We start from the raw sequence: 27,641 nt of genomic DNA on the forward strand, positions 1-27,641 counted from the left end.
TTAATAGAACAAATCATAGTATTATTATTAGTGCTGGGCAACGATTACAATGTTTAATTGTGATCAATCTCATTGTTATGACAAAGTTCAATAATGAATTCATAAGTAGTGTATTGTGCACTGTTATTTGAAAGTGCTGCTCTATGAACAAAGGTGAATAACATTGTGTGTGAACACGTTGAACACATCAGGTTGTTGTGAGCAGCAGTGTTCTCTTCACACAGCAGCAGTTCTATCTCTTCTATATCTGTGCTCAGTGTGTGAAACGTTCCACTGCTGTGAACAGAACAACATGTTTCACACGTTCATCTACATGTGTGTGTTGAGTCTTCATCACAGTCAGAGCATGTGATGCAGCGCTACTCTTCATCACTATGATGCAGCTCTACTCTTCATCACTATGATGCAGCTCTACTCTTCATCACTATAATGCTGCTCTACTCTTCATCACTATGATGCTGCTCTACTCTTCATCACTATGATGCTGCTCTACTCTTCATCACTATGATGCTGCTCTACTCTTCATCACTATGATGCAGCTCTACTCTTCATCACTATGATGCAGCTCTACTCTTCATCACTATGATGCTGCTCTACTCTTCATCACTATGATGCAGCTCTACTCTTCATCACTATGATGCAGCGCTACTCTTCATCACTATGATGCTGCTCTACTCTTCATCACTATGATGCAGCTCTACTCTTCATCACTATGATGCAGCTCTACTCTTCATCACTATGATGCAGCGCTACTCTTCATCACTATGATGCTGCTCTACTCTTCATCACTATGATGCAGCTCTACTCTTCATCACTATGATGCAGCGCTACTCTTCATCACTATGATGCAGCTCTACTCTTCATCACTATGATGCAGCTCTACTCTTCATCACTATGATGCAGCTCTACTCTTCATCACTATGATGCAGCTCTACTCTTCATCATTATGACCAGCTCTACTCTTCATCACTATGATGCAGCTCTACTCTTCATCACTATGACCAGCTCTACTCTTCATCACTATGATGCTGCTCTACTCTTCATCACTATGATGCAGCTCTACTCTTCATCACTATGATGCAGCTCTACTCTTCATCACTATGACCAGCTCTACTCTTCATCACTATGACCAGCTCTACTCTTCATCACTATGATGCAGCTCTACTCTTCATCACTATGATGCAGCGCTACTCTTCATCACTATGATGCAGCGCTACTCTTCATCACTATGATGCTGCTCTACTCTTCATCACTATGATGCTGCTCTACTCTTCATCACGATGATGCAGCTCTACTCTTCATCACTATGATGCTGCTCTACTCTTCATCACTATGATGCTGCTCTACTCTTCATCACGATGATGCAGCTCTACTCTTCATCACTATGACGCAGCTCTACTCTTCATCACTATGATGCAGCTCTACTCTTCATCACTATGATGCTGCTCTACTCTTCATCACTATGATGCTGCTCTACTCTTCATCACTATGACGCAGCTCTACTCTTCATCACTATGATGCTGCTCTACTCTTCATCACTATGATGCAGCTCTACTCTTCATCACTATGATGCTGCTCTACTCTTCATCACTATGATGCAGCTCTACTCTTCATCACTATGATGCAGCGCTACTCTTCATCACTATGATGCTGCTCTACTCTTCATCACTATGATGCTGCTCTACTCTTCATCACTATGATGCAGCTCTACTCTTCATCATTATGACCAGCTCTACTCTTCATCACTATGATGCAGCTCTACTCTTCATCACTATGACCAGCTCTACTCTTCATCACTATGATGCAGCTCTACTCTTCATCACTATGATGCTGTTCTACTCTTCATCACTATGATGCTGCTCTACTCTTCATCACTATGATGCTGCTCTACTCTTCATCACTATGATGCAGCTCTACTCTTCATCACTATGATGCAGCTCTACTCTTCATCACTATGATGCTGTTCTACTCTTCATCACTATGATGCTGCTCTACTCTTCATCACTATGATGCTGCTCTACTCTTCATCACTATGATGCAGCTCTACTCTTCATCACTATGATGCTGCTCTACTCTTCATCACTATGATGCAGCGCTACTCTTCATCACTATGATGCAGCTCTACTCTTCATCACTATGATGCTGCTCTACTCTTCATCACTATGATGCAGCTCTACTCTTCATCACTATGATGCTGCTCTACTCTTCATCACTATGATGCTGCTCTACTCTTCATCACTATGATGCTGCTCTACTCTTCATCACTATGATGCTGCTCTACTCTTCATCACTATGATGCTGCTCTACTCTTCATCACTATGATGCTGCTCTACTCTTCATCACTATGATGCTGCTCTACTCTTCATCACTATGATGCAGCTCTACTCTTCATCACTATGATGCTGCTCTACTCTTCATCACTATGATGCTGCTCTACTCTTCATCACTATGATGCAGCTCTACTCTTCATCACTATGATGCTGCTCTACTCTTCATCACTATGATGCAGCTCTACTCTTCATCACTATGATGCAGCTCTACTCTTCATCACTATGATGCAGCTCTACTCTTCATCACTGTGATGCTGTAACTCAGGTGATGAAGGTGACCCGGTGATGTCCAGTAGTCTCCAGTGAGAGCAGCAGCTGCTGCTGGTTGTAACGCGTGGCTTTAGTCGTCCTCTCCTTTAACACAACTCGTGTGTTCTTCTGCTGACGGTGCGTCTTGAGACTCATACGTGACGTCATTCGCTGAGATCCTAAAGCTGCGTTCACACCAAACGAGACGTGAACGCAGCTTGAGAACGTTCCTCAGACCGACATCTTCCACAACACTCACCTGCAGTTTGTCTCCACTTCTCTGTAGCATGTTAGCTTGTGTTGCTTTAGTTTATCTAAACTTCTCTGTAGCATCTGTTAGCTTGTGTTGCTTTAGTTTATCTAAACTTCTCTGTAGCGTCTGTTAGCTTGTGTTGCTTTAGTTTATCTCCACTTCTCTGTAGCATGTTAGCTTGTGTTGCTTTAGTTTATCTAAACTTCTCTGTAGCATGTTAGCTTGTGTTGCTTTAGTTTATCTAAACTTCTCTGTAGCATGTTAGCTTGTGTTGCTTTAGTTTATCTAAACTTCTCTGTAGCATGTTAGCTTGTGTTGCTTTAGTTTATCTCCACTTCTCTGTAGCATGTTAGCTTGTGTTGCTTTAGTTTATCTAAACTCCTCCCACACGCTGCAGCAACGTCGTCTGAAGACTTCCTCCACTGTTTGTTTGGGTGATTTGCTGCATCAACGGTGTTTATTGCATTTTTAAAAAACTGCGTTAATGCACGATAAAATAAAATAATTGTCGCCGTTAATTTATACGTTAACACGATAACTTGTCCAGCCCTCATATTTATATTTTAATATATTAAGAAACACATGAATAAATAGAACTAGGTTTGTAAACTACAAGTAGCCTACATATCTAACAGGAAGTGACTGTTTCTGTAACTTCCTGTTCATCCATTTCATCTCCACCAAGAACTTCCTGTCATGTGACCAGAGTGAGGAGAACATGACATGTAGTTGAAAGCTCCAGATGAAGACAGTAAGTGGACCTTTGAGGTCACTTACACATGAACAACACTTTTGTACACCAACAGCTGCACCTCCAGTCACCGGTCCGTCAAGCTCCTGAAGTTGGCGGATGACACCACCCTCATTGGACTCATCTCTGGTGGGGATGAGTCCGCCTACAGGTGGGAGACTGACCATCTGGTGACCTGGTATGAACAACCTGGAGCTCAACGCTCTGAAGACAGTGGAGATGGTTGTGGATTTCAGGAAGAACGCAGCCCCACCAGCCCCCATCACCCTGTGTGACTCCCCCCATCTCCCTGTGTGACTCCCCCCATCTCCCTGTGTGACTCCCCCCATCACCCTGTGTGACTCCCCCCATCACCCTGTGTGACTCCCCCCATCTCCCTGTGTGACTCCCCCCATCACCCTGTGTGACTCCCCCCATCACCCTGTGTGACTCCCCCCATCACCCTGTGTGACTCCCCCCATCTCCCTGTGTGACTCCCCCCATCACCCTGTGTGACTCCCCCATCACCCTGTGTGACTCCCCCCATCACCCTGTGTGACTCCCCCCATCACTCTGTGTGACTCCCCCCATCACCCTGTGTGACTCCCCCCATCTCCCTGTGTGACTCCCCCCATCACCCTGTGTGACTCCCCCCATCACCCTGTGTGACTCCCCCCATCACCCTGTGTGACTCCCCCCATCACCCTGTGTGACTCCCCCCATCACCCTGTGTGACTCCCCCCATCACTCTGTGTGACTCCCCCCATCACTCTGTGTGACTCCCCCCATCACCCTGTGTGACTCCCCCCATCACCCTGTGTGACTCCCCCCATCACCCTGTGTGACTCCCCCCATCACCCTGTGTGACTCCCCCTATCTCCCTGTGTGACTCCCCCTATCTCCCTGTGTGACTCCCCCTATCACTCTGTGTGACTCCCCCATCACCCTGTGTGACTCCCCCCATCACCCTGTGTGACTCCCCCCATCTCCCTGTGTGACTCCCCCTATCACCCTGTGTGACTCCCCCTATCACTCTGTGTGACTCCCCCATCACCCTGTGTGACTCCCCCATCACCCTGTGTGACTCCCCCCATCACCCTGTGTGACTCCCCCTATCTCCCTGTGTGACTCCCCCTATCTCCCTGTGTGACTCCCCCTATCTCCCTGTGTGACTCCCCCTATCACCCTGTGTGACTCCCCCTATCTCCCTGTGTGACTCCCCCTATCACCCTGTGTGACTCCCCCTATCTCCCTGTGTGACTCCCCCTATCACCCTGTGTGACTCCCTCTATCACTCTGTGTGACTCCCTCTATCACTCTGTGTGACTCCCTCTATCACTCTGTGTGACTCCCTCTATCTCCCTGTGTGACTCCCTCTATCACTCTGTGTGACTCCCCCTATCACTCTGTGTGACTCCCCCTATCACTCTGTGTGACTCCCCCCATCACTCTGTGTGACTCCCCCTATCACTCTGTGTGACTCCCCCCATCACTCTGTGTGACTCCCTCTATCTCTCTGTGTGACTCCCCCGTTGACGTGGTGGAGTCCTTCCTCTTCTTGGGCTCCATCATATCTCAGGACCTCAAGTGGGAGCTGAACATCAGCTCCATCACCAAGAAGGCTCAGCAGAGGATGTACTTCCTGAGGCAGCTGAAGAAGTTCAACCTGCCAAAGACAATGATGGTGCATTTCTACACAGCCATCATTGAGTCCATCCTCTGCTCCTCCATCACCGTCTGGTACGCTGCAGCCACAGCCAAGGACAAGGACAGACTGCAGCGCATCATCCGCTCTGCTGAGAGGTGATCGGCTGCAATCTGCCGTCCCTCCAGGACTTGTTCACTTTAAGAACCCTGAAGCGAGCAAGAAGGATCGTAGCCGACCCCCCTCACCCTGGACATGAACTGTTCGTGCCCCTTCCATCTGGTAGGAGGCTGAGGTCCACCAGGACCAAGACCTCCACCAGGACCAAGACCTCCACCAGGACCAAGACCTCCACCAGGACCAAGACCTCCACCAGGACCAAGACCTCCACCAGGACAAGACCGCCATCAGGACCAAGACCTCCATCAGGACCAAGACCTCACGACACATGAACAGTTTCTTCCCGTGGGCAGTCGGGCTCATGAACAGAGCCCGGGACCCACTGACTCTGTCCTCCACAGGACAAAGTCCCACCGGTCACTCCCGCACATCCGTCTATCACACTGGACACTTTACACAACACTCACATCTCACTGGTTTATAGTCCTGTTACCTGTCCGCTTGTGCACTCGACTTCACTTCATTTTATATTTTACTTTATATTTCACTTTATTTATATTTTACTTTATTTTATATTTTCTGTCAATTTAATTTGTTTCTACTTTGCATTGTTGATTGTTGTTAAATGTTACGCACCTCCCGTCATGTCAAATTCCTTGTATGTTCAACATACAACTACTTTATCAGTGTACAGAACACCGGAGGTCCTTGAACGTCTCATGAAGAGAACTCTGGAAACAAAATGACTGAAAACAAACTTTATTGGTTTAATCCAGGCTTTTATTTTGAAAGGAACACTGTCAAAGGCTTCAGCACCTGTACACATGTTGCATAGCAACAGGGCTTCAAACACACACACACTAAACTACAAATCCCAGAATTCCTTTGGGCAGCCTCCAGAAAGAGGAGTGAACTGATGCTCGAACCAGCTATCCAATCAGATCATGACTGTGGGAGGAGTCAATCGTGACCACACACCCTCCTCACCTAAGCCCCGCCCCTCCTCACCTGTCCTGTCAGGTAAAGAAAACCAAGAAAGTGAGAAACAGATGCAACTTCTTCAAGACCATGTGTGAAAGAGAGAAAGAGTGTGTGTGTGTGAGAACGGAGGGGGCGTGGCCTGTAGCCCTCTACTGTCCGATCTGCAGCTCCTCCAGCTCCTTCAGCAGCTGATCCTCTTTCTGCAGCTTCTCCAGCTGAAGACATCAAACACACCTTCAGACGTGTGTATTGACGTGTGTATTAACATGTGTTAATGTGTGTGTTAACGCATGTCTTAGCGTGTGTGTTGACGTGTGCATCACCTGGTTTTTCTGCAGAACTTTTCCAGATGCCTGCTGATCCTTCAGCTCCTCGATGGCTTTAAGTTTCTGTGAGACACAATCACATCACTGACACGCTGACCAATCACAGCACAGAACACGCTGACCAATCACAGCACAGAACACGCTGACCAATCACAGCACAGAACACGCTGACCAATCACAGCACAGAACATGCTGACCAATCACAGCACAGAACATGCTGACCAATCACAGCACAGAACACGCTGACCAATCACATCACTGAACACGCTGACCAATCACAGCACAGCACACGCTGACCAAGCACAGCACAGAACACGCTGACCAATCACAGCACAGAACACGCTGACCAATCACAGCACAGCACACGCTGACCAATCACAGCACAGAACACAGTGATGGATCCAGACCAGGACCGGCTCATGAATCAAAGACTTCATCTTCACCTTCTTTACGTTCTTTATCTTCTTGTCAGTCTCGGGGTCGCCACTGCTCGGCTCTGATTGGCTGTTACTGATGTGGGCGGAGTCAGATGGAGGTTCAGGTTCAGGCTTAGTCTCCTGCACAATAATTATAATTTTAAAACTGAATATTAATACACATCATGTAAATGTCTTTGAATAAAAAAAAGCTGTGTGATTGACCAACATCAGGTCACATTGGCTACTATCAGGTCACCTGGTCCCAACTTTGGAGGCCCCTCATTGGCTAACATCAGGTCACCTGGTCCTAACTTTGGAGGCCTCTGATTGGCTAACATCAGGTCACCTGGTCCCAACTTTGGAGGCCCCTCATTGGCTAACATCAGGTCACCTGGTCCCAACTTTGGAGGCCCCTCATTGGCTAACATCAGGTCACCTGGTCCTAACTTTGGAGGCCCCTCATTGGCTAACATCAGGTCACCAGGTCCTAACTTTGGAGGCCTCTGATTGGCTAACATCAGGTCACCAGGTCCTAACTTTGGAGGCCTCTGATGGCTAACATCAGGTCACCTGGTCCTAACTTTGGAGGCCTCTGATTGGCCTCATCAGGTCACCTGTTTAGCTTTCTTGGCTTCTCGTTTCTTCTGGTTCTTCAGAGCTGATTTAGAGACACTTTTCTCTCCTGGACGCAGGTTCTGAGGAAGCTCCTCCTCATGCTGACAGAAACAAACATCATCATCATCATCATCACGTCTTTTCTGAGGAGCTCACAGTATTTTCATGAGTTCATTACCAAGTACATTTAGTGAGCACTGAACTGAAGTACGTATTTGAGGTGTGTGATGGACGGTAAACCAGTTCAGGACTGGTTCCTCACCAGTTTGGAGCTGGGCGTGGCTGGCAGGTGTCTGAGTGCAGGTGGGCGGTAGGCCTGAGTGGGTGGGGCCTGTGTGGTCCCCAGCTCACTGGGCGCCGCCTGGTACCTGATGGGCCGCACAGGGAAGCTGCCTTCAGGGACCGGCTGCCAGCGGACCTCCCACAGCTCTGAGCTGGGCGCCGCATCCTGTTTGTGCAGCACAGAGCCGGTGTAGTGCCAGATCTTAAACCCGTTACTGACCCGCAGCCGGGGGGAACACGTCGCTGTGACGATGTGCTCGCCGTCCGGACACCAGGAGAAATGTGTGGCGTCTGGTGCCTGAGGTTTGAACACCTGGGAGGACACACGGGTCGGATTAAAGCCGGTACCTGGAGGTCTTCAGGACAGGAAGTGACTCACCTCTTCAGCAGAGTGGACCAGGAGGACATGTGGAGTTCCTCAGGGCTCAATCATCGATCTTCATCATTTCATTATCACAGTTATTATATTGTTCTTCTTCACCTGTTTGTACTTCTTGGCGTCCCAGACCTCCATCTGACCCTGCAGGTTCCCGAAGCCGGCCAAGACCAGGATGTGACCCTGAGGACTGAAACCAGATCAAACATGGGTTTCATCATCAACTTGAGCCAACAGAGTTTGGCCTCTGGTGGACATTAGAGGAAGTGCAGCTCGGAGGCTGCTGATTGGCTCCATGAAAACCACCTCAACAGGAAGTATTGTGGCATCCCCCGAGAGACTGGGACTGGGTGGGTCCTCACCTGTAGTAGGCGGCGTTCCGTGGTCCGGTTCCAAAGTCGAACAGCGGGTCACACTTGAGGCTGTAGACTGTGGCTTTAGCCGGCATGAAGCCATAGACCACACAGAACTCTGTAGAGCTGGGACTCCAGACCACGTCGTAGATGGGACCGTTCTTCTCTGGTTCCAACAGAGAGACACAACATCAAGACCTGATCCTTCAGACTTCTGCTGTTGATATTATATATAATTATAATTAAAGTGGACCAGTATGAGGTGGTGGACTAGTATGAGGTGGTGGACTAGTATGAGGTAGTGGACTACAGTATGAGGTAGTGGACTACAGTATGAGGTGGTGGACTAGTATGAGGTAGTGGACTACAGTATGAGGTGGTGGACTACAGTATGAGGTAGTGGACTACAGTATGAGGTAGTGGACTAGTATGAGGTGGTGGACTAGTATGAGGTGGTGGACGAGTATGAGGTGGTGGGCTACAGTATGAGGTGGTGGGCTACAGTATGAGGTGGTGGGCTACAGTATGAGGTGGTGGGCTACAGTATGAGGTAGTGGACTAGTATGAGGTGGTGGACTAGTATGAGGTAGTGGACGAGTATGAGGTGGTGGACTACAGTATGAGGTGGTGGGCTACAGTATGAGGTGGTGGGCTACAGTATGAGGTGGTGGACTAGTATGAGGTAGTGGACTAGTATGAGGTAGTGGACTACAGTATGAGGTGGTGGGCTACAGTATGAGGTGGTGGACTAGTATGAGGTGGTGGACTAGTATGAGGTAGTGGACGAGTATGAGGTGGTGGACTACAGTATGAGGTGGTGGACTACAGTATGAGGTAGTGGACTACAGTATGAGGTGGTGGACTACAGTATGAGGTAGTGGACCAGTATGAGGTGGTGGACTACAGTATGAGGTGGACTAGTATGAGGTGGTGGACTAGTATGAGGTGGTGGACTACAGTATGGGGTGGTGGACTAGTATGAGGTGGTGGACTAGTATGAGGTGGTGGACTACAGTATGAGGTAGTGGACTAGTATGAGGTGGTGGACTACAGTATGAGGTGGTGGACTAGTATGAGGTGGTGGACTACAGTATGGGGTGGTGGACTAGTATGAGGTGGTGGACTACAGTATGGGGTGGTGGACTACAGTATGAGGTGGTGGACTAGTATGAGGTGGTGGACTACAGTATGAGGTGGTGGACTACAGTATGAGGTGGTGGACTAGTATGAGGTGGTGGACTACAGTATGGGGTGGTGGACTAGTATGAGGTGGTGGACTACAGTATGGGGTGGTGGACTAGTATGAGGTGGTGGACTACAGTATGAGGTGGTGGACTACAGTATGAGGTGGTGGACTAGTATGAGGTGGTGGACTAGTATGAGGTGGTGGACTACAGTATGAGGTGGTGGACTAGTATGAGGTGGTGGACTAGTATGAGGTGGTGGACTACAGTATGAGGTAGTGGACTAGTATGAGGTGGTGGACTACAGTATGAGGTGGTGGACTAGTATGAGGTGGTGGACTAGTATGAGGTGGTGGACTACAGTATGAGGTGGTGGACTACAGTATGAGGTGGTGGACTAGTATGAGGTAGTGGACGAGTATGAGGTGGTGGACTAGTATGAGGTGGTGGACTACAGTATGAGGTGGTGGACTACAGTATGAGGTAGTGGACCAGTATGAGGTGGTGGACTACAGTATGAGGTGGACTAGTATGAGGTGGTGGACTAGTATGAGGTGGTGGACTACAGTATGGGGTGGTGGACTAGTATGAGGTGGTGGACTACAGTATGAGGTGGTGGACTACAGTATGAGGTAGTGGACCAGTATGAGGTGGTGGACTACAGTATGAGGTGGACTAGTATGAGGTGGTGGACTAGTATGAGGTGGTGGACTACAGTATGGGGTGGTGGACTAGTATGAGGTGGTGGACTAGTATGAGGTGGTGGACTACAGTATGAGGTAGTGGACTAGTATGAGGTGGTGGACTACAGTATGAGGTGGTGGACTAGTATGAGGTGGTGGACTACAGTATGAGGTGGTGGACTACAGTATGAGGTAGTGGACCAGTATGAGGTGGTGGACTACAGTATGAGGTGGACTAGTATGAGGTGGTGGACTAGTATGAGGTGGTGGACTACAGTATGGGGTGGTGGACTAGTATGAGGTGGTGGACTAGTATGAGGTGGTGGACTACAGTATGAGGTAGTGGACTAGTATGAGGTGGTGGACTACAGTATGAGGTGGTGGACTAGTATGAGGTGGTGGACTACAGTATGGGGTGGTGGACTAGTATGAGGTGGTGGACTACAGTATGGGGTGGTGGACTACAGTATGAGGTGGTGGACTAGTATGAGGTGGTGGACTACAGTATGAGGTGGTGGACTACAGTATGAGGTGGTGGACTAGTATGAGGTGGTGGACTACAGTATGGGGTGGTGGACTAGTATGAGGTGGTGGACTACAGTATGGGGTGGTGGACTAGTATGAGGTGGTGGACTACAGTATGAGGTGGTGGACTACAGTATGAGGTGGTGGACTAGTATGAGGTGGTGGACTAGTATGAGGTGGTGGACTACAGTATGAGGTGGTGGACTAGTATGAGGTGGTGGACTAGTATGAGGTGTTGGACTACAGTATGAGGTGGTGGACTAGTATGAGGTGGTGGACTACAGTATGAGGTGGTGGACTAGTATGAGGTGGTGGACTAGTATGAGGTGGTGGACTACAGTATGAGGTGGTGGACTACAGTATGAGGTGGTGGACTAGTATGAGGTAGTGGACGAGTATGAGGTGGTGGACTAGTATGAGGTGGTGGACTACAGTATGGGGTGGTGGACTACAGTATGAGGTGGTGGACTAGTATGAGGTAGTGGACTAGTATGAGGTAGTGGACTAGTATGAGGTAGTGGACGAGTATGAGGTGGTGGACTACAGTATGAGGTGGTGGACTAGTATGAGGTGGTGGACTAGTATGAGGTGGTGGACTAGTATGAGGTGGTGGACTAGTATGAGGTGGTGGACTACAGTATGAGGTGGTGGACTACAGTATGAGGTGGTGGACTACAGTATGAGGTGGTGGACTACAGTATGAGGTGGTGGACTACAGTATGAGGTGGTGGACTAGTATGAGGTGGTGGACTACAGTATGAGGTGGTGGACTAGTATGAGGTAGTGGACGAGTATGAGGTGGTGGACTACAGTATGAGGTGGTGGACTAGTATGAGGTGGACTAGTATGAGGTAGTGGACTAGTATGAGGTGGTGGACTAGTATGAGGTGGTGGACTAGTATGAGGTAGTGGACGAGTATGAGGTAGTGGACGAGTATGAGGTGGTGGACTACAGTATGAGGTGGTGGACTACAGTATGAGGTGGTGGACTACAGTATGAGGTGGTGGACTACAGTATGAGGTAGTGGACTAGTATGAGGTAGTGGACTAGTATGAGGTAGTGGACTAGTATGAGGTAGTGGACGAGTATGAGGTGGTGGACTACAGTATGAGGTGGTGGACTAGTATGAGGTGGTGGACTAGTATGAGGTGGTGGACTAGTATGAGGTGGTGGACTAGTATGAGGTGGTGGACTACAGTATGAGGTGGTGGACTACAGTATGAGGTGGTGGACTACAGTATGAGGTGGTGGACTACAGTATGAGGTGGTGGACTACAGTATGAGGTGGTGGACTAGTATGAGGTGGTGGACTAGTATGAGGTGGTGGACTACAGTATGAGGTAGTGGACTACAGTATGAGGTGGTGGACTACAGTATGAGGTAGTGGACTACAGTATGAGGTGGTGGACTAATATGAGGTAGTGGACTAGTATGAGGTGGTGGACTACAGTATGAGGTAGTGGACTAGTATGAGGTAGTGGACTAGTATGAGGTAGTGGACTAGTATGAGGTAATGGATTAGTATGAGGTAGTGGACTAGTATGAGGTAGTGGACTAGAGTGCAGGTCTCACGTAGTTGAACCAGAGCCGTCTCTCCGCTCACTGACAGAAAGTGAAGCGTCTGCTCTCCGTAATAAGAAGCTCCACTTTTATCCACCTCAGTACTCGCCGTCACCAACACTGCAGAGGCTGAGAGACAGGAACCAATCAGTAGGCGTCAAAGACTGCTAGAGTAAACACTCCTGGTCCAGGACCTCCAGGACCACAGGACCAGGACCGCTCCCCCACCTTTCTTGTTCCACTGCATGTTGACTCTGTCGGCCTTGAAGAAGCTCTTGTTGGCGAGTGCAGCAGTGGGTCCTCCCAGCACCGGGTACTGGTACAGACGGACAAACGAGGGGGCTCCTTTACTGCCGGGGACATAGACCGCGACCTGGAGGAGACAGACGGGACCGGGATGGGACCAGGATCAGGGTTTAGACCAGGCATGGGCAGTACACCAGGCAAACTACGGCCCGTTGGGCCTTTTAATCCGGCCCGTCTGATATTGGTACAAAATTGTCCAAACTATAATAAAGACGAGGGCTGGGCAGTACACCGTTTTTTTATTTCCGGTATGATGTGAATTCTTCACACACATTATACCGGTGCATAGCCGAAACAACTGCTGTCTGCTTTCAACAGGCAGCTGAATGTGTTCTTTGCTGCTGGCAGCGCTAGTAGCTTATATGTGTTGAGAGGGAACTCTAGTCATGGTCAGAACTTCATAACAACAATGAACAACCCACAACTACCGCTCTGTAACAGAGAAACACCACAGCACACAACAGTCTGTGACACAAACAATGTGTAACACTAATAATTGTACATTTATAAAATTTCACCGCCGAACTGCATGCTGGGTACAGCTCGCGAGCGAGCGCCTGCTAGCACAACAGTCTGCTAACAGCTGGGAGGCTCCGTCCTCCATAACGTTCCATTAAAGAACAGAACAGAGCGATGCAGGAGGAACACAGACAGACCGGCGATGCACCGATAGAGTTTACACATAATAACGCTGATTACCGTAATATGCGTGGTGTTTGTTATGAATGTACGTTGGTGCAAAGAGGTGATAACAAGCTGTACAGGGAGGGGCTTAGGACCCAGCGGAATGTAGGTGAAGGAAACGGGAAGAGACGGAAGACACGCCACACAAACAGCTGTTCACCGCTCGTCACCATCCTGCAGACCAGTGATTCTCAACTGGTGGTTCGTCGCGGACCCGTTTTCAGTGGCCTTTGCTTTATGCAGCGGAGTTATTCACGCTCCTTTCCAGCATTTACGGAACTTGTTCAGCGGTGCAGGAAAAACACCGACCAATGCGTTGTAAATCACATCACGTGATGCAGTTTAGCCAATAAAATAAGGGTATTCTGATACGTTTCCTGATGCCAGTGAGATGTACCCACACCGTGACACAGGGGGGAGACAAGGAAAGACTTCACAGAGCAGAGCTCTGATCATGTTACATGTGACAGTTAAATATCTGTATGATCCTTCAAAGAATCAAACTGCTACAAAGACCTCAGTCATTAACCTGCACACTAAAAACTCTGTGTCAAAAACGACTGCTTAACAAGTAAGTGCATGATAAAATCTGCATTTATGCAATAAAAAAATACGGTGTAAGATCCCAGTTAACTGATGAACACCTCAGATCTGTTCTGAGAATTACCACAACCAACTGACACCAAACATTGACGCACTGGTGAAAAAGGGTGACCAGCAGCACTGTTCCCACTGGAACTAAATGCAAGTCACTTTTTAGGTCATGGCTTTTACTTGTAATTTATGAGTTCACACAAACACTCCATTCATCTGCTACTGGCCCGGCCCATCTGTTTAAAACTCAATGTGGCCCCCGAGCCCACCCCTGGTCTAGACCTTGTACTCTCTCCGTGCTGGATGCTCACCTTGCTGGGCAGACCTCCGGGAGACAACACGAAGTCGGACACTTTCTGCATGTGGAGCTTGTTGGAGATCAGGTCTGAAAAGACAAACAGCATCAGCTGGACAGAGTGGACCTGATCCTGGTCTACAACCAGAGAGAAGTGGTCTACGTCAGGTCAACGTGTTTTCTTACTGAAGTCGTTGTTCTCGTAGAAGTGCAGCTCGTTGTTGACGCTCCTCACTGACAGCTTCTCGTCTTCAGACCAACATGGACACCTGCAGCCAATCACAGCATAGCGCTGCAGTATGACACACACACACACAGAGTTTCCGTGTGTGTGCGTGTGTGTTCACACACTCACCATGACTCCACCTTCTTCTGATACAGAGCTTTGATCAGCTGGCTGCTCTGTAAGTCCCACAGCTGGAGGTTAGGTTCACCCTGAGCACTGTCTTTAGGCTCTGACACACACACACACGTCAATCTCTTATCTGTGTTTCTATGAAGTCAGATGTGAGATTTGTGAAACATGAACATATATACATGTCTACATATATGTATATACACACACATATATATATATACATATCTATCTATCTACAGTATATCTATATCTACCATCTACAGTGCCTCCAGAATCATTGGCCCTCTTCGTGAATTTGAGCAAAACAGGCTGTGAAAAACATTCTTTGCTGTTTATCCTCCTGGTCTTTCACTCAGAATATTCACAAACATTTTACCTTTTCATTGAAGTACAATTATGAAAGAAAAAACAAATGTGGACATTAATCAAATAAATATTTTCTCCAAAACATGTAGTTTCGTTGCGTCGTAGTCTCGTTGTGTCGTAGTCTCGTTGTGTCGTAGTCTCGTTGTGTCGTTGTCTCATTGTGTCGTTGTCTCGTTGTGTCGTAGTCTCGTTGTCTCATTGTGTCGTAGTCTCATTGTGTCGTTGTGTCGTAGTCTCGTTGTCTCATTGTGTCGTAGTCTCGTGTCATTGTGTCGTTGTCTCGTAGTCTCGTGTCATTGTGTCGTAGTCTCGTTGTCTTGTTGTCTCATTGTGTCGCAGTCTCGTTGTGTCAGTGTCGTAGTCTCGTTGTCTTCATTGTGTCGCAGTCTCATTGTGTCGTGTCGTAGTCTCGCTGTGTCGCAGTCTCATTGTGTCGCAGTCTCGTTGTGTCGCTGTCTCATTGTGTCGTTGTCTCATTGTGTCGTTGTCTCATTGTGTCGTTGTCTCATTGTGTAATTGTCTCAGTCTCATTGTGTAATTGTGTCATTGTCTCATTGTGTAATTGTGTCGTTGTCTCGTAGTCTCGTTGTGTCGTAGTCTCGTAGTCTCGTTGTGTCGCAGTCTCGTTGTCTCATTGTGTCGCAGTCTCGTTGTCTCATTGTGTCGTAGTCTCGTTGTGTCGTGTCATTGTGTCGTTGTCTTGTTGTCTCATTGTCTTATTGTGTCGTTGTCTCACTGTGTCGTAGTCTCGTTGTCTCATTGTGTCGTTGTCTCGTAGTCTTGTTGTGTCAGTCTTGTTGTCTCATTGTGTCATAGTCTCGTTGTCTCATTGTGTCGTAGTCTCGTTGTGTCGTTGTCTCGTTGTGTCGTAGTCTCGTTGTGTCGTTGTCTCATTGTGTCGTTGTCTCATTGTGTCGTTGTCTCATTGTGTAATTGTGTCGTTGTCTTGTTGTCTCGTAGTGTCATTGTGTCGTAGACTCGTTGTGTCGTCTTGTTGTCTCATTGTGTCGTAGTCTCGTTGTGCCATTGTGTCGTAGTCTCGTTGTCTCATTGTGTCGTTGTCTCATTGTGTCGTAGTCTCGTTGCGTCATTGTGTCGTATTCTTGTTGTCTCATTGTGTCGTGTCGTAGTCTCGTTGTGTCGTTGTCTTATTGTCTCATTGTGTCGTTGTCTCATTGTCTTGTTGTCATTGTCACGTGGTGTCATTGTACTATTGTTGTGTTGTTGTCATTCTTCTTACTGCTGTACGGTTGCCAGGTGACCAGAACGTTGTTGAGAGGGGAGAAATCCAGCAGCGACGTCTTCGGGAGGTCCAACGTGGAGACGATGGAGCCATCTGAAGACTTCACCACAGAGACACTGAGAGACAGACAGACAGATTTAAGTGAATTAACTGTTTAATAGTTCAGGTTTAAGTTCTATGATGTCACATCCTGTTATTGTTGCATCTGTTATTCATGTCATACTTCACATTTGTATTTGTCCCATTATATCAATAATAATAATTAGTGCTGGGCAAGTTAACGCGTTATTATCGGCGACAATTATATTATCGCGCGTTAACGCAGTTATTTATTATTCAGCGGACATTTTTAACACAGGAACCAGGCAGCAAGCAGCGCGCGCTCTCTCTCTCTCTCTCTCTCTCTCTCTCTCTCTCTCTCTCTCTCTCTCTCTCTCTCTCTCTCTCTCTCTCTCTCTCTCTCTCTCTCTCTCTCTCTCTCTCTCTCTCTCTCTCTCTCTCTCTCTCTCTCTCTCTCTCTCTCTCTCTCTCTCAAATCATGCAATCAAACAATTTACAACAGTGACAATATTAAAATACATATTTTAGAGTTTTTAAAGTGTTTTGTTTGTAATATGTATAATAAGCATAATTTAGTATCACTACTGAGAATTTAACAAACATAAAAACATGACGTAGATAGGTTTGCAGTTTTCAAGAAGTATATTGAAATATCATCTCTTCCACACATGAAGATAAAGTTGTGTAAAGAGAATACTGCTGCTAACAACAACCTGATGTGTTTCAAGTGTTTACACCAAATGTTATTGACCTTTTGTTCATAGAGCAGAACTTTAAAATACAAGTGCACAATACACTACTTTTGAATTCATTATTGAACTTTGCGCATAACAATGAGATTAATCGCGATTAAAAATTGTAATCGTTGCCCAACACCAATAATAATATGACTAATAATATTATCATCATATTGTAGAATAGTTACTTGAGTCCATTGCACCAGCCGAACAGCGTCCCGTCTCTGCTGAAGGAGACACACCTGCTGGGCCGAGAATCCCTGAGACACAGACACATGTTCCACCTGTAAACATGATACACCTGTACACATGTTCCACCTGTAAACATGATACACCTGTACACATGTTCCACCTGTAAACATGATACACCTGTACACATGTTCCACCTGTAAACATGTTACACCTGTACACATGCTACACCTGTAAACATGTTACACCTGTAAACATGTTACACCTGTAAACATGCTACACCTGTAAACATGTTCCACCTGTAAACATGTTACACATGTTCCACCTGTAAACATGTTATACATGTTCCACCTGTAAACATGTTACACATGTTCCACCTGTAAACATGTTACACCTGTAAACATGTTACACCTGTAAACATGTTCCACCTGTAAACATGTTACACATGTTCCACCTGTACACATGTTCCACCTGTAAACATGTTCCACCTGTAAACATGTTACACATGTTCCACCTGTAAACATGTTGCACCTGTACACATGTTCCACCTGTAGACATGCTACACATGTAAACATGCTACACATGTAAACATGTTCCACCTGTAAACATGTTCCACCTGTACACAGGTTACACCTGTAAACATGTTACACCTGTAAACATGTTACACCTGTAAACATGTTACACCTGTACACATGTTACACCTATAAACATGTTACACCTGTACACATGTTACACCTGTAAACATGTTACACCTGTAAACATGTTATACCTGTAAACATGTTACACATGTTCCACCTGTAAACATGCTACACCTGTTCCACCTGTAAACATGCTACACCTGTAAACATGCTACACCTGTAAACATGTTCCACCTGTACACATGTTCCACCTGTACACATGTTCCACCTGTAAACATGTTCCACCTGTAAACATGTTCCACCTGTAAACATGTTCCACCTGTAAACATGTTATACCTGTACACATGTTACACCTGTACACATGTTACACCTGTAAACATGCTACACCTGTACACATGTTACACCTGTAAACATGCTACACCTGTAAACATGTTCCACCTGTACACATGTTACACCTCTAAACATGTGTAACATGTTACATCTGGTACACCTGTAAACATGTACACATGTTACACCTGTACACATGTTACACCTGTACACATGTTACACCTGTAAACATGTTACACCTGTAAACATGCTACACCTGTACACATGTTACACCTGTAAACATGTTCCACCTGTACACATGTTACACCTGTACACATGTTACACCTGTAAACATGTTACACCTGTACACATGTTACACCTGTAAACATGTTACACCTGTACACATGTTACACCTGTACACATGTTACACCTGTAAACATGCTACACCTGTAAACATGTTCCACCTGTACACATGTTACACATGTTCCACCTGTAAACATGTTGCACCTGTACACATGTTCCACCTGTAGACATGCTACACATGTAAACATGCTACACATGTAAACATGTTCCACCTGTAAACATGTTCCACCTGTACACAGGTTACACCTGTAAACATGTTACACCTGTAAACATGTTACACCTGTAAACATGTTACACCTGTACACATGTTACACCTATAAACATGTTACACCTGTACACATGTTACACCTGTAAACATGTTACACCTGTAAACATGTTATACCTGTAAACATGTTACACATGTTCCACCTGTAAACATGCTACACCTGTTCCACCTGTAAACATGCTACACCTGTAAACATGCTACACCTGTAAACATGTTCCACCTGTACACATGTTCCACCTGTACACATGTTCCACCTGTAAACATGTTCCACCTGTAAACATGTTCCACCTGTAAACATGTTCCACCTGTAAACATGTTATACCTGTACACATGTTACACCTGTACACATGTTACACCTGTAAACATGCTACACCTGTACACATGTTACACCTGTAAACATGCTACACCTGTAAACATGCTACACCTGTAAACATGTTCCACCTGTACACATGTTACACCTCTAAACATGTGTAACATGTTACATCTGGTACACCTGTAAACATGTACACATGTTACATCTGTACACATGTTACACCTGTACACATGTTACACCTGTAAACATGTTACACCTGTAAACATGCTACACCTGTACACATGTTACACCTGTAAACATGCTACACCTGTACACATGTTACACCTGTAAACATGTTCCACCTGTACACATGTTACACCTGTACACATGTTACACCTGTAAACATGTTACACCTGTACACATGTTACACCTGTAAACATGTTACACCTGTACACATGTTACACCTGTACACATGTTACACCTGTAAACATGCTACACCTGTAAACATGTTCCACCTGTACACATGTTACACCTCTAAACATGTGTAACATGTTACATCTGGTACACCTGTAAACATGTACATGTTACATCTGTACACGTTACATCTGTAAACATGTTACACCTGCTACACATGTTACACCTGCTAATGTAACAAGTTAATGCAGTGATGTGTTACCTTTGGAAGGATGAGTGCTGCTCACATGAGGGAGGACCAGAGAGGAGAGAGGTACCATCAGACCCACGCACTGAAACACACACACACACAGACTCATATACACACATGTAATTATGGTTTCAGTCAGTGGTGTATAGTAATGAAGTAGAAATACTGAGTTACTGTACTTATGTCGTTTTTTTGGGTATCTGTACTTTACTTTACTATTTATATTTCTGTTGACTTTTACTTTTACTTCACTACATTTTGCAAAGAAAACTGATACTTTTACTCTGATACATTTCCCCTGAAACCTTCGTTCAAAATCAAATCTATCTTTAGAAACAAAATGAATCCTGAGAGCAGCGTCGGGGACTGTGGTGGAACACAGACTGCAAGCTAGCAGTAGCAGGTTTGGTGAATCAGTGGTCCGAGCAGCAAGTTAAATCATTGGTGAATCACGTTAATGCACAATTGAAACAAGTGCTCTCAAAGCCGCGGTGTTTTGATTCCCAGTGATGCCCAGGATGCTACATGCTATAAGCTAGCGTGCGACTACCTGAGTAGAATTCCACTCTACGATGACTGATTTCATGATGGAAGCAGAAATGGAAGCACCTGCTACTCCCGCAACAAACGACGGTGGTGACGAAGACCAACACCAGTGGATCGCTAGCGAGTTAGTGAGCTGAGGAAGTGTTGACGGTTGTGCAGCACTAGTTGGCTAACGTTAGCTAACGTAACGTTAGCTAGCCACCACACCATAGGATTGACGGAAGCCGAGAGAGCGCAGCGTTAGCATTAGCGTTAGCATTAGGGTTAGCATTAGCGTTAGCGTTAGCATTAGCGTTAACGTTAGCATTAGGGAAATCCTTCGCAGCTGTGCGCAAGCTGTCTGTGACGCTGAACACACCTCTACCTGCCTCAGCGGCCTGTGAAAGACTATTTAGCATCGCAGGACGAGTCTTCAGCCCAAGAAGAGCGAGACGGAATTCTCGCAATTTTGAAAAGCAACTTCTTCTGAAGATGAACAGGACATGTTTCAGTTTCCAGTAATGACTGGGTTGTTACTTTAGTATTGATCATGTTTTGATATTTGAGTCATGTTGTGGATGATCAGATGGAGTTATGATGGGAGCAGTCGCCCAATTGCAGATTCAGCTTCAGCAAAACCTTTGTGTTCAAATCAGCCCACAGGACTTTACAAGGCAGGCGTCCTTTCTCTAAACACTGACCTGATGCATCAAGTGGATATGTTTTGCTGAACATAATATTATGCATTTGTCCTCTACATCCTCTAGTCTAATGAGCAGACTTATAAACGCACTGTTACAACTCCTTCATCGTGTCATATCGCTTTACGGAGAATTATGATGATAAGTTCACAGTAGATGCAAAAGTATACTTATGTACAATATATTATGTTGAACATTGTTGCTCCTGAATGGATCACAGCAAACCGAATTATGTTCAACACAGCTCCATGTCCTTGGTCATGGTGCCACAGCACTTAAAAGAATAAACTTCATCATTCTCACAATTCTGACCCTTTGCTTTTTTATTAACAGAATTTACTTGTACTTTTACTTTCAATACTGAAGTACATTTAAAATCAGAAAATGACTTTTGATACTGAAGTACTTTTGTACTTAAGTACAATAAATATCAGATACTTTAAGACTTTTACTCAAGTAGTATTCTAATAGGTGACTTTTTACTGGAGTAGTTTTCCAGTAAGGTATCTTTACTTTTACTCAAGTATGGCTTTTGAGTACTTTATACACCACTGCTTTCAGTGACACACCCGTCACTACTATATTCATGTCATAATGCATACACTGATCAACAACAGGGTTTGTCAGACTGATCTGCTGCTGAAGTTATCAACAATAAAGATATCATCATTATCATTATTACTGCTTTTGTTATTATTATTCTACATCCACTTCTGCTCTTATTGGTATCAGTCGTAGTGTTTCCATCATTATTCTGCTCTCTCGTCTTTAAGTCTTTAATATGTCTAAATGAGAGGTAAACCAGACTTCATATGGAAATCTAATGATTAAACATCTCCGTGCTGACCGGCTGAGCAGCATCACATTAACTCACATGGAAGACATTTACTGAACCAGCGCGTGCATCTCTTCCATTCGGCAGATATTGAATCTGTATAACAGAAATCATTTCAGTGCTTTTCTAACTGTTTGTATCCGCTCCGGGTCTATTTCACTCTACCGAGACATCCGGTGATGTGTGCTTCAGGAGCGCGTGATCACGTATTAGAAGATGATTTCTTTAACGTTCTGGATTGTTTCTTGTGAATTGCATTAAGCCGAATAAATCAGTAGACTCGACTGATTCGAATGACGTCTCTACTTTTCTTTAGGACGTGTATGTATCTGTTAAAAGACAAAACAGAAAACGAGAGATTTTACTCGGAGTTCGGCGCTAAACCAACTGACGAGAATCAGGTCGCTGACATGCGCGCGCCTGATCTCTGCTTCTTTGATCTTTATCGGTAGCCGGTGGTTCGGTAATATTATCGGTGACGTCATCTTAAAAACACAACAAACAGTTTCACTAAAACTAAAAGTACCCACCTGCTAGCAGCGGGATGGGGGGCGCCATGTTTACGTGTTACCGGAAGAAGAAAAGCCGTCTACCGGACACACGTCAGAGGTAGGCGTGTCCCTGATCAGTGCCACATCAGCATACAGTCCGCTCTCTTCTTCTACACGTCATTTAAAAACATCTCCTTTTTTATTTATTTTAATATTCTGACATACATTCTTTCGTTTTTACCGCTGATGACACGCGCTGTCTTAAATAAATACAGAAAAGGTTTATTCTACGTTTATTACGTTTAAAGCGGCATCAAGTTGTCGGAGAGCAATCGAGGGTGACGTCACTTCCGTTTCCAGAGTAAAAGCACCGTGTGTTTTTAAGGAAAATACTTTTTTTAGTTTCTGCTGCTTTCCACTTCTACTACATCTCAGAGTAAATATTGTACTTATACTGCTTTACATTAATCTGACAGTATATGTATATATATCAGTGGCGGGCCGTGCATTTTGTACCTGGGCCTTCTGAGCTATCATTAAATTACATTACATTACAGTCATTTAGCAGACGCTTTTATCCAAAGCGACTTACGAGAAGTGTATTCAACTTCGGTATTCAAGAGAACTACTAGTGACCAGAAGTCATAAGTGCATCTCCTTTAAACAAGCATCTGAGAGCATAAACCAGAGCAGACGTACAGAAACAAACTAATATGAATACCATAAGTGCTGAGTGAAGGCTCAGGTAGTGCTTCTTGAAGAGGTGAGTCTTCAGCGTGATGAAAGATGGGCAGCGACTCTGCTGTCCTGAGGTCAGTGGGGAGTTCATTCCACCACTGATGATCACCTGCACCGTCTCCTCAGTGAGGAAGTGAATCCTCCTGATGCTGTAGAGCAGGAATCTGCAGGAGCGTGTAACCGATGCAATGTTTGCTGAGAACGACAGTTGGTCGTCCAGGGTCACACACAGGTTCCTCGCAGTCTGAGTTGGCGTCACCACGGTAACATCAATGGTGATGGACAGGTCTCGGTGATGGCAACCCTTCCCCGGGAGGAACAGTAGCTCAGTTTTGTCCAGGTTGAGCTTGAGGTGGTGAGTCGTCATCCACTTTGAGATGTCAGCCAAGCACGCAGCGATGCCTCCACTTGAGTGTCCCCGGAGGAAATGACAAGACCAGCCGGGTATCATCAGCATAACAATGGTAAGAGAAGTCATGCGAGCGAATAACAGAACCCAGAGATGTTGTGTAGAGCGAGAAGAGAAGGGCCCAGTCCTGCTACACTTGAGCCATCTCCTAATGAGCTCATGATGAGCCACAGCTACAGTTCTGTGTTTCTATGGTGTAACTACACATATTCATATTAAACAGACAGTTACATAAAAAGACAGACACAAACAATAACTGTACGGAGGCCTAGCAATGCCTTACAAAGAGACAGCTGTACCAATGTCTCCACAGCTGGACTGGTAGCGTGTGGTGCTAAACCTGATGTTGGTTAAAACAAGTATGATCCCATCTTCAGTCATTCAGTCTCCAGATGAATTTGTACATGATTTCTGAAAACAGTTTGGAAAGTGTTGACTTGTGCAGCCACAAACATTTCACTGGCACTACTCCATCTCGGATATTGATGATCAAAGAAGGTTTCAGCTCAAATAAAATGTAACTCTACTCAAATAACTGAACCTGCATGTTTTTAATTGTTAGAAAACGTAATAAACGTATTGACGGAACACGAGATATAATGAGTACTTTACTCTGAAAGAGTGCGCAGGAAGTCTTATTTTGACACACAGTAGCTTTACTCCGGAAGTGTCCGTGTTGGGGGCGGGGCTTTATATTTTTGAGGACGTCGACAAGAGAGAGGAGCTCCCAGTAGCGTCACGAGACGAGACGGAGAAGAAGAAGAAGAAGAAGACAAATAATAATAATAATAAGAAGAAGAAGCAGCATCTGCTTCTAAATAGAACAATCTACTAGAAACAGAAGAAGAAGAAGAAGAAGAAGAAGACAAGATGGTGGCTAAACAGAGGATCCGGATGGCGAACGAGAAGCACAGCAAGAACATCACTCTGAGAGGAAACGTGGCCAAGTCAGTGGTGAGTCCACCGATACTGGTTTATACTGGGACCACCAGACCAGATCTACAGACCAGTACCACGTTAGACTGGGAACTAACACAAGCTTCTCCTGGGAACACCAGACCAGGTTAGACTGGGTCCACCAACAGGTCTACAGACCTGTATCTACTGGTCCCAGTTAACGTGGTGGAACAGGAAGCTGTTTGTTATTAATCATAATTGGAAATGTTTGTATGATGAACAGTAAACTCAGCTGATCAATAATATCAATGAAGCAGTGACTTGATGAGAAGCAACAGGAACAAGAGAAGTCTTCATTGTGTGTGTGTGTGTGTGTGTGTGTGTGTGTGTGTGTGTGTGTGTGTGTGTGTGTGTGTGTGTGTGTGTGTGTGTGTGTGTGTGTGTGTGTGTGTGTGTGTGTGTGTGTGTGTGTGTGTGTGTGTGTGTGTGTGTGTGTGTGTGTGTGTGTGTGTGTGTGTGTGTGTGTGTGTGTGTGTGTGTGTGTGTGTGTGTGTGTGTGTGTGTGTGTGTTCCAGAGGAGTGTCACTGAGGATAAAGGAGTTGGTCCGTGGCTTCTCGCTCTCTTCATCTTCGTCGTCTGTGGATCAGGTGACTCCTCTTCCTCCAATCACATGATGATAAATATTAAAATCGAACTCTCTATCATTCCATTTGTTGTTTCTCTATGTTTGTATAAAACACTTCTAACAGATTAATAAAAATGTTTCTATATCGTCACGTGTTGTGTGTAGCCACGCCCCTCACCTGCTGACGTCAGATGGGGGCGGGGCTTATAGACAGTTGAAATGTCACTGGAGACAGAAACACAAAAGAAGTCACTCATCAGAGACCTGTTGGTGATCAATAACTACGATCATTCATCTTATCATCAACATCATCAATAATAATAATGATGATTATGTTTGTTTACAGCCATCTTCCAGATCATCCAGAGCATCAGAATGGGCATGTAATGACGTCACAGGCAGGGGCGGGGCCAGACGATCAACCTGAACCAACCGGAACATTCCTGACCTGACAGCGGTCTGCAGCCCACCGGCCCCGCCCCCTGGACCCGCCCCTTGGACCCCCCTTACCTGTGTTGATTTAAGGCCTCTCTGACCTTCTAAAAGCCTCACATGTGCCTTTCTGTGTTTACCTGTGCTTTAGCCCCGCCCCCTCTGATTCCACCTTATCAGCTCAAGGGGGGGGGGCCCTCACAGGAGGGGGGGCTCATAGTCCACCTGGTTCAGGACCAACGTTATTCATCCAATCTGGACTCTTTACATTCCAGCTGCAATTCTGATCTGAGATCTGCCCCCCCATAGAGATGATGAAGGTCTTTTGAATCAGAAGGTTTGAGGTGTAGAAGGTGTGTTTGCACCGTGTGCAGCGTCACCTGATCCATCGTGTTCATCAATAAAGTTTCATTTGAAGAAGGACGGCAGGTTTGTTTTTCATGTCTCAACGATGGGTACATCTCAAGTCTCTTAATTATCGTTTCCTCGCTTCGAACAGGAAGTTGTTTCTGCGCCGCCATATTGACGGCCGTCCCAAAGCTCTAATGTAGCTCTGAGGAGGGAGGAGAGACCTCGGAGGAGCTGTGCGCGAGGACCCACGAGAACAGACTTCCAGGAAGTGTTTTAACGGCCGACACGCCCCCTCACTGTTCATCAGTCATGTGATTGGACGCTGCAGCCGATCGGACTGACAGACTGAGTTTAACACCAGAGTGAAGACGGATCAGAATAAACTCTAGTTTATGTTTGATTAGGTTTCTGATTCAACATCTGGTTTAAATAAATGTTCATTGCAGTCTGAACAACAAAAGGACCACAAACAACTTTCTACATTTATCAGAAAGATTTGTGTTTTCATGATCTGATGTTTCCCTCAATAACTTTATTATGAATACAATTAAAGTCAGAGAGAGCTGAGAGACGAAACACTTTACATATAAATATAAATATATATATACAAATATATATAGAGAGAGAGATCTGAGAGACGAAACACTTTACATATAAATATATATATATATATACAAATATATATAGAGAGAGAGAGAGCTGAGAGACGAAACACTTTATATATAAATATAAATATATATATACAAATATATATAGAGAGAGAGAGCTGGAGACGAAACACTTTATATATAAATATAAATATATATATACAAATATATATAGAGAGAGAGAGCTGAGAGACGAAACACTTTACATATAAATATATATATATATATATATACAAATATATATAGAGAGAGAGAGAGCTGAGAGACGAAACACTTTATATATAAATATAAATATATATATACAAATATATATAGAGAGAGAGAGCTGGAGACGAAACACTTTACATATAAATATAAATATATATATACAAATATATATAGAGAGAGAGAGCTGAGAGACTAAACACTTTACATATAAATATAAATATATATATACAAATATATATATAGAGAGAGAGAGCTGAGAGACGAAACACTTTATATATAAATATAAATATATATATACAAATATATATAGAGAGAGAGAGCTGGAGACGAAACACTTTATATATAAATATAAATATATATATACAAATATATATATAGAGAGAGAGAGCTGGAGACGAAACACTTTATATATAAATATAAATATATATATACAAATATATATATAGAGAGAGAGCTGAGAGACTAAACACTTTACATATAAATATAAATATATATATACAAATATATATAGAGAGAGAGCTGGAGACGAAACACTTTACATATCAATATAAATATATATATACAAATATATATATAGAGAGAGAGAGCTGGAGACGAAACACTTTACATATCAATATAAATATATATATACAAATATATATAGAGAGAGAGAGCTGAGAGACTAAACACTTTACATATAAATATAAATATATATATACAAATATATATAGAGAGAGAGAGAGCTGAGAGACGAAACACTTTACATATAAATATAAATATATATATACAAATATATATAGAGAGAGAGAGA

General features: G+C 44.9%; 2 protein-coding genes across 2 annotated transcripts; one reads left to right on the forward strand and one right to left on the reverse strand.

The window, feature by feature from the left end:
- Nucleotides 1–6,098: 6,098 nt before the first annotated feature.
- eif2a (eukaryotic translation initiation factor 2A) lies at nt 6,099–22,640 on the reverse strand. Its single transcript, XM_079272411.1, has 16 exons — nt 22,584–22,640; nt 20,005–20,074; nt 17,464–17,535; nt 16,476–16,594; nt 14,867–14,966; nt 14,698–14,780; nt 14,528–14,601; nt 12,861–13,005; nt 12,645–12,761; nt 8,689–8,845; nt 8,432–8,516; nt 7,931–8,263; nt 7,668–7,769; nt 7,078–7,191; nt 6,632–6,697; nt 6,099–6,523 (listed from the first exon to the last, which is right to left on the reverse strand). The coding sequence occupies exons 1-16, from the start codon at nt 22,609–22,611 to the stop codon at nt 6,458–6,460; spliced, it is 1,731 nt and encodes a 576-aa protein (XP_079128537.1). The 5' UTR covers nt 22,612–22,640; the 3' UTR covers nt 6,099–6,457.
- Nucleotides 22,641–24,380: 1,740 nt separating this feature from the next.
- Nucleotides 24,381–26,069, forward strand: serp1 (stress-associated endoplasmic reticulum protein 1). Its single transcript, XM_079272006.1, has 3 exons — nt 24,381–24,645; nt 25,164–25,236; nt 25,561–26,069. Exons 1-3 carry the CDS (start codon nt 24,562–24,564, stop codon nt 25,599–25,601), a joined length of 198 nt encoding a protein of 65 aa, XP_079128132.1. The 5' UTR covers nt 24,381–24,561; the 3' UTR covers nt 25,602–26,069.
- Nucleotides 26,070–27,641: the final 1,572 nt, after the last annotated feature.

This window comes from Melanostigma gelatinosum (genome assembly GCF_949748355.1).
Source record: "Melanostigma gelatinosum genome assembly, chromosome: 7".
Classification (NCBI taxonomy): Eukaryota; Metazoa; Chordata; class Actinopteri; order Perciformes; family Zoarcidae; genus Melanostigma; species Melanostigma gelatinosum.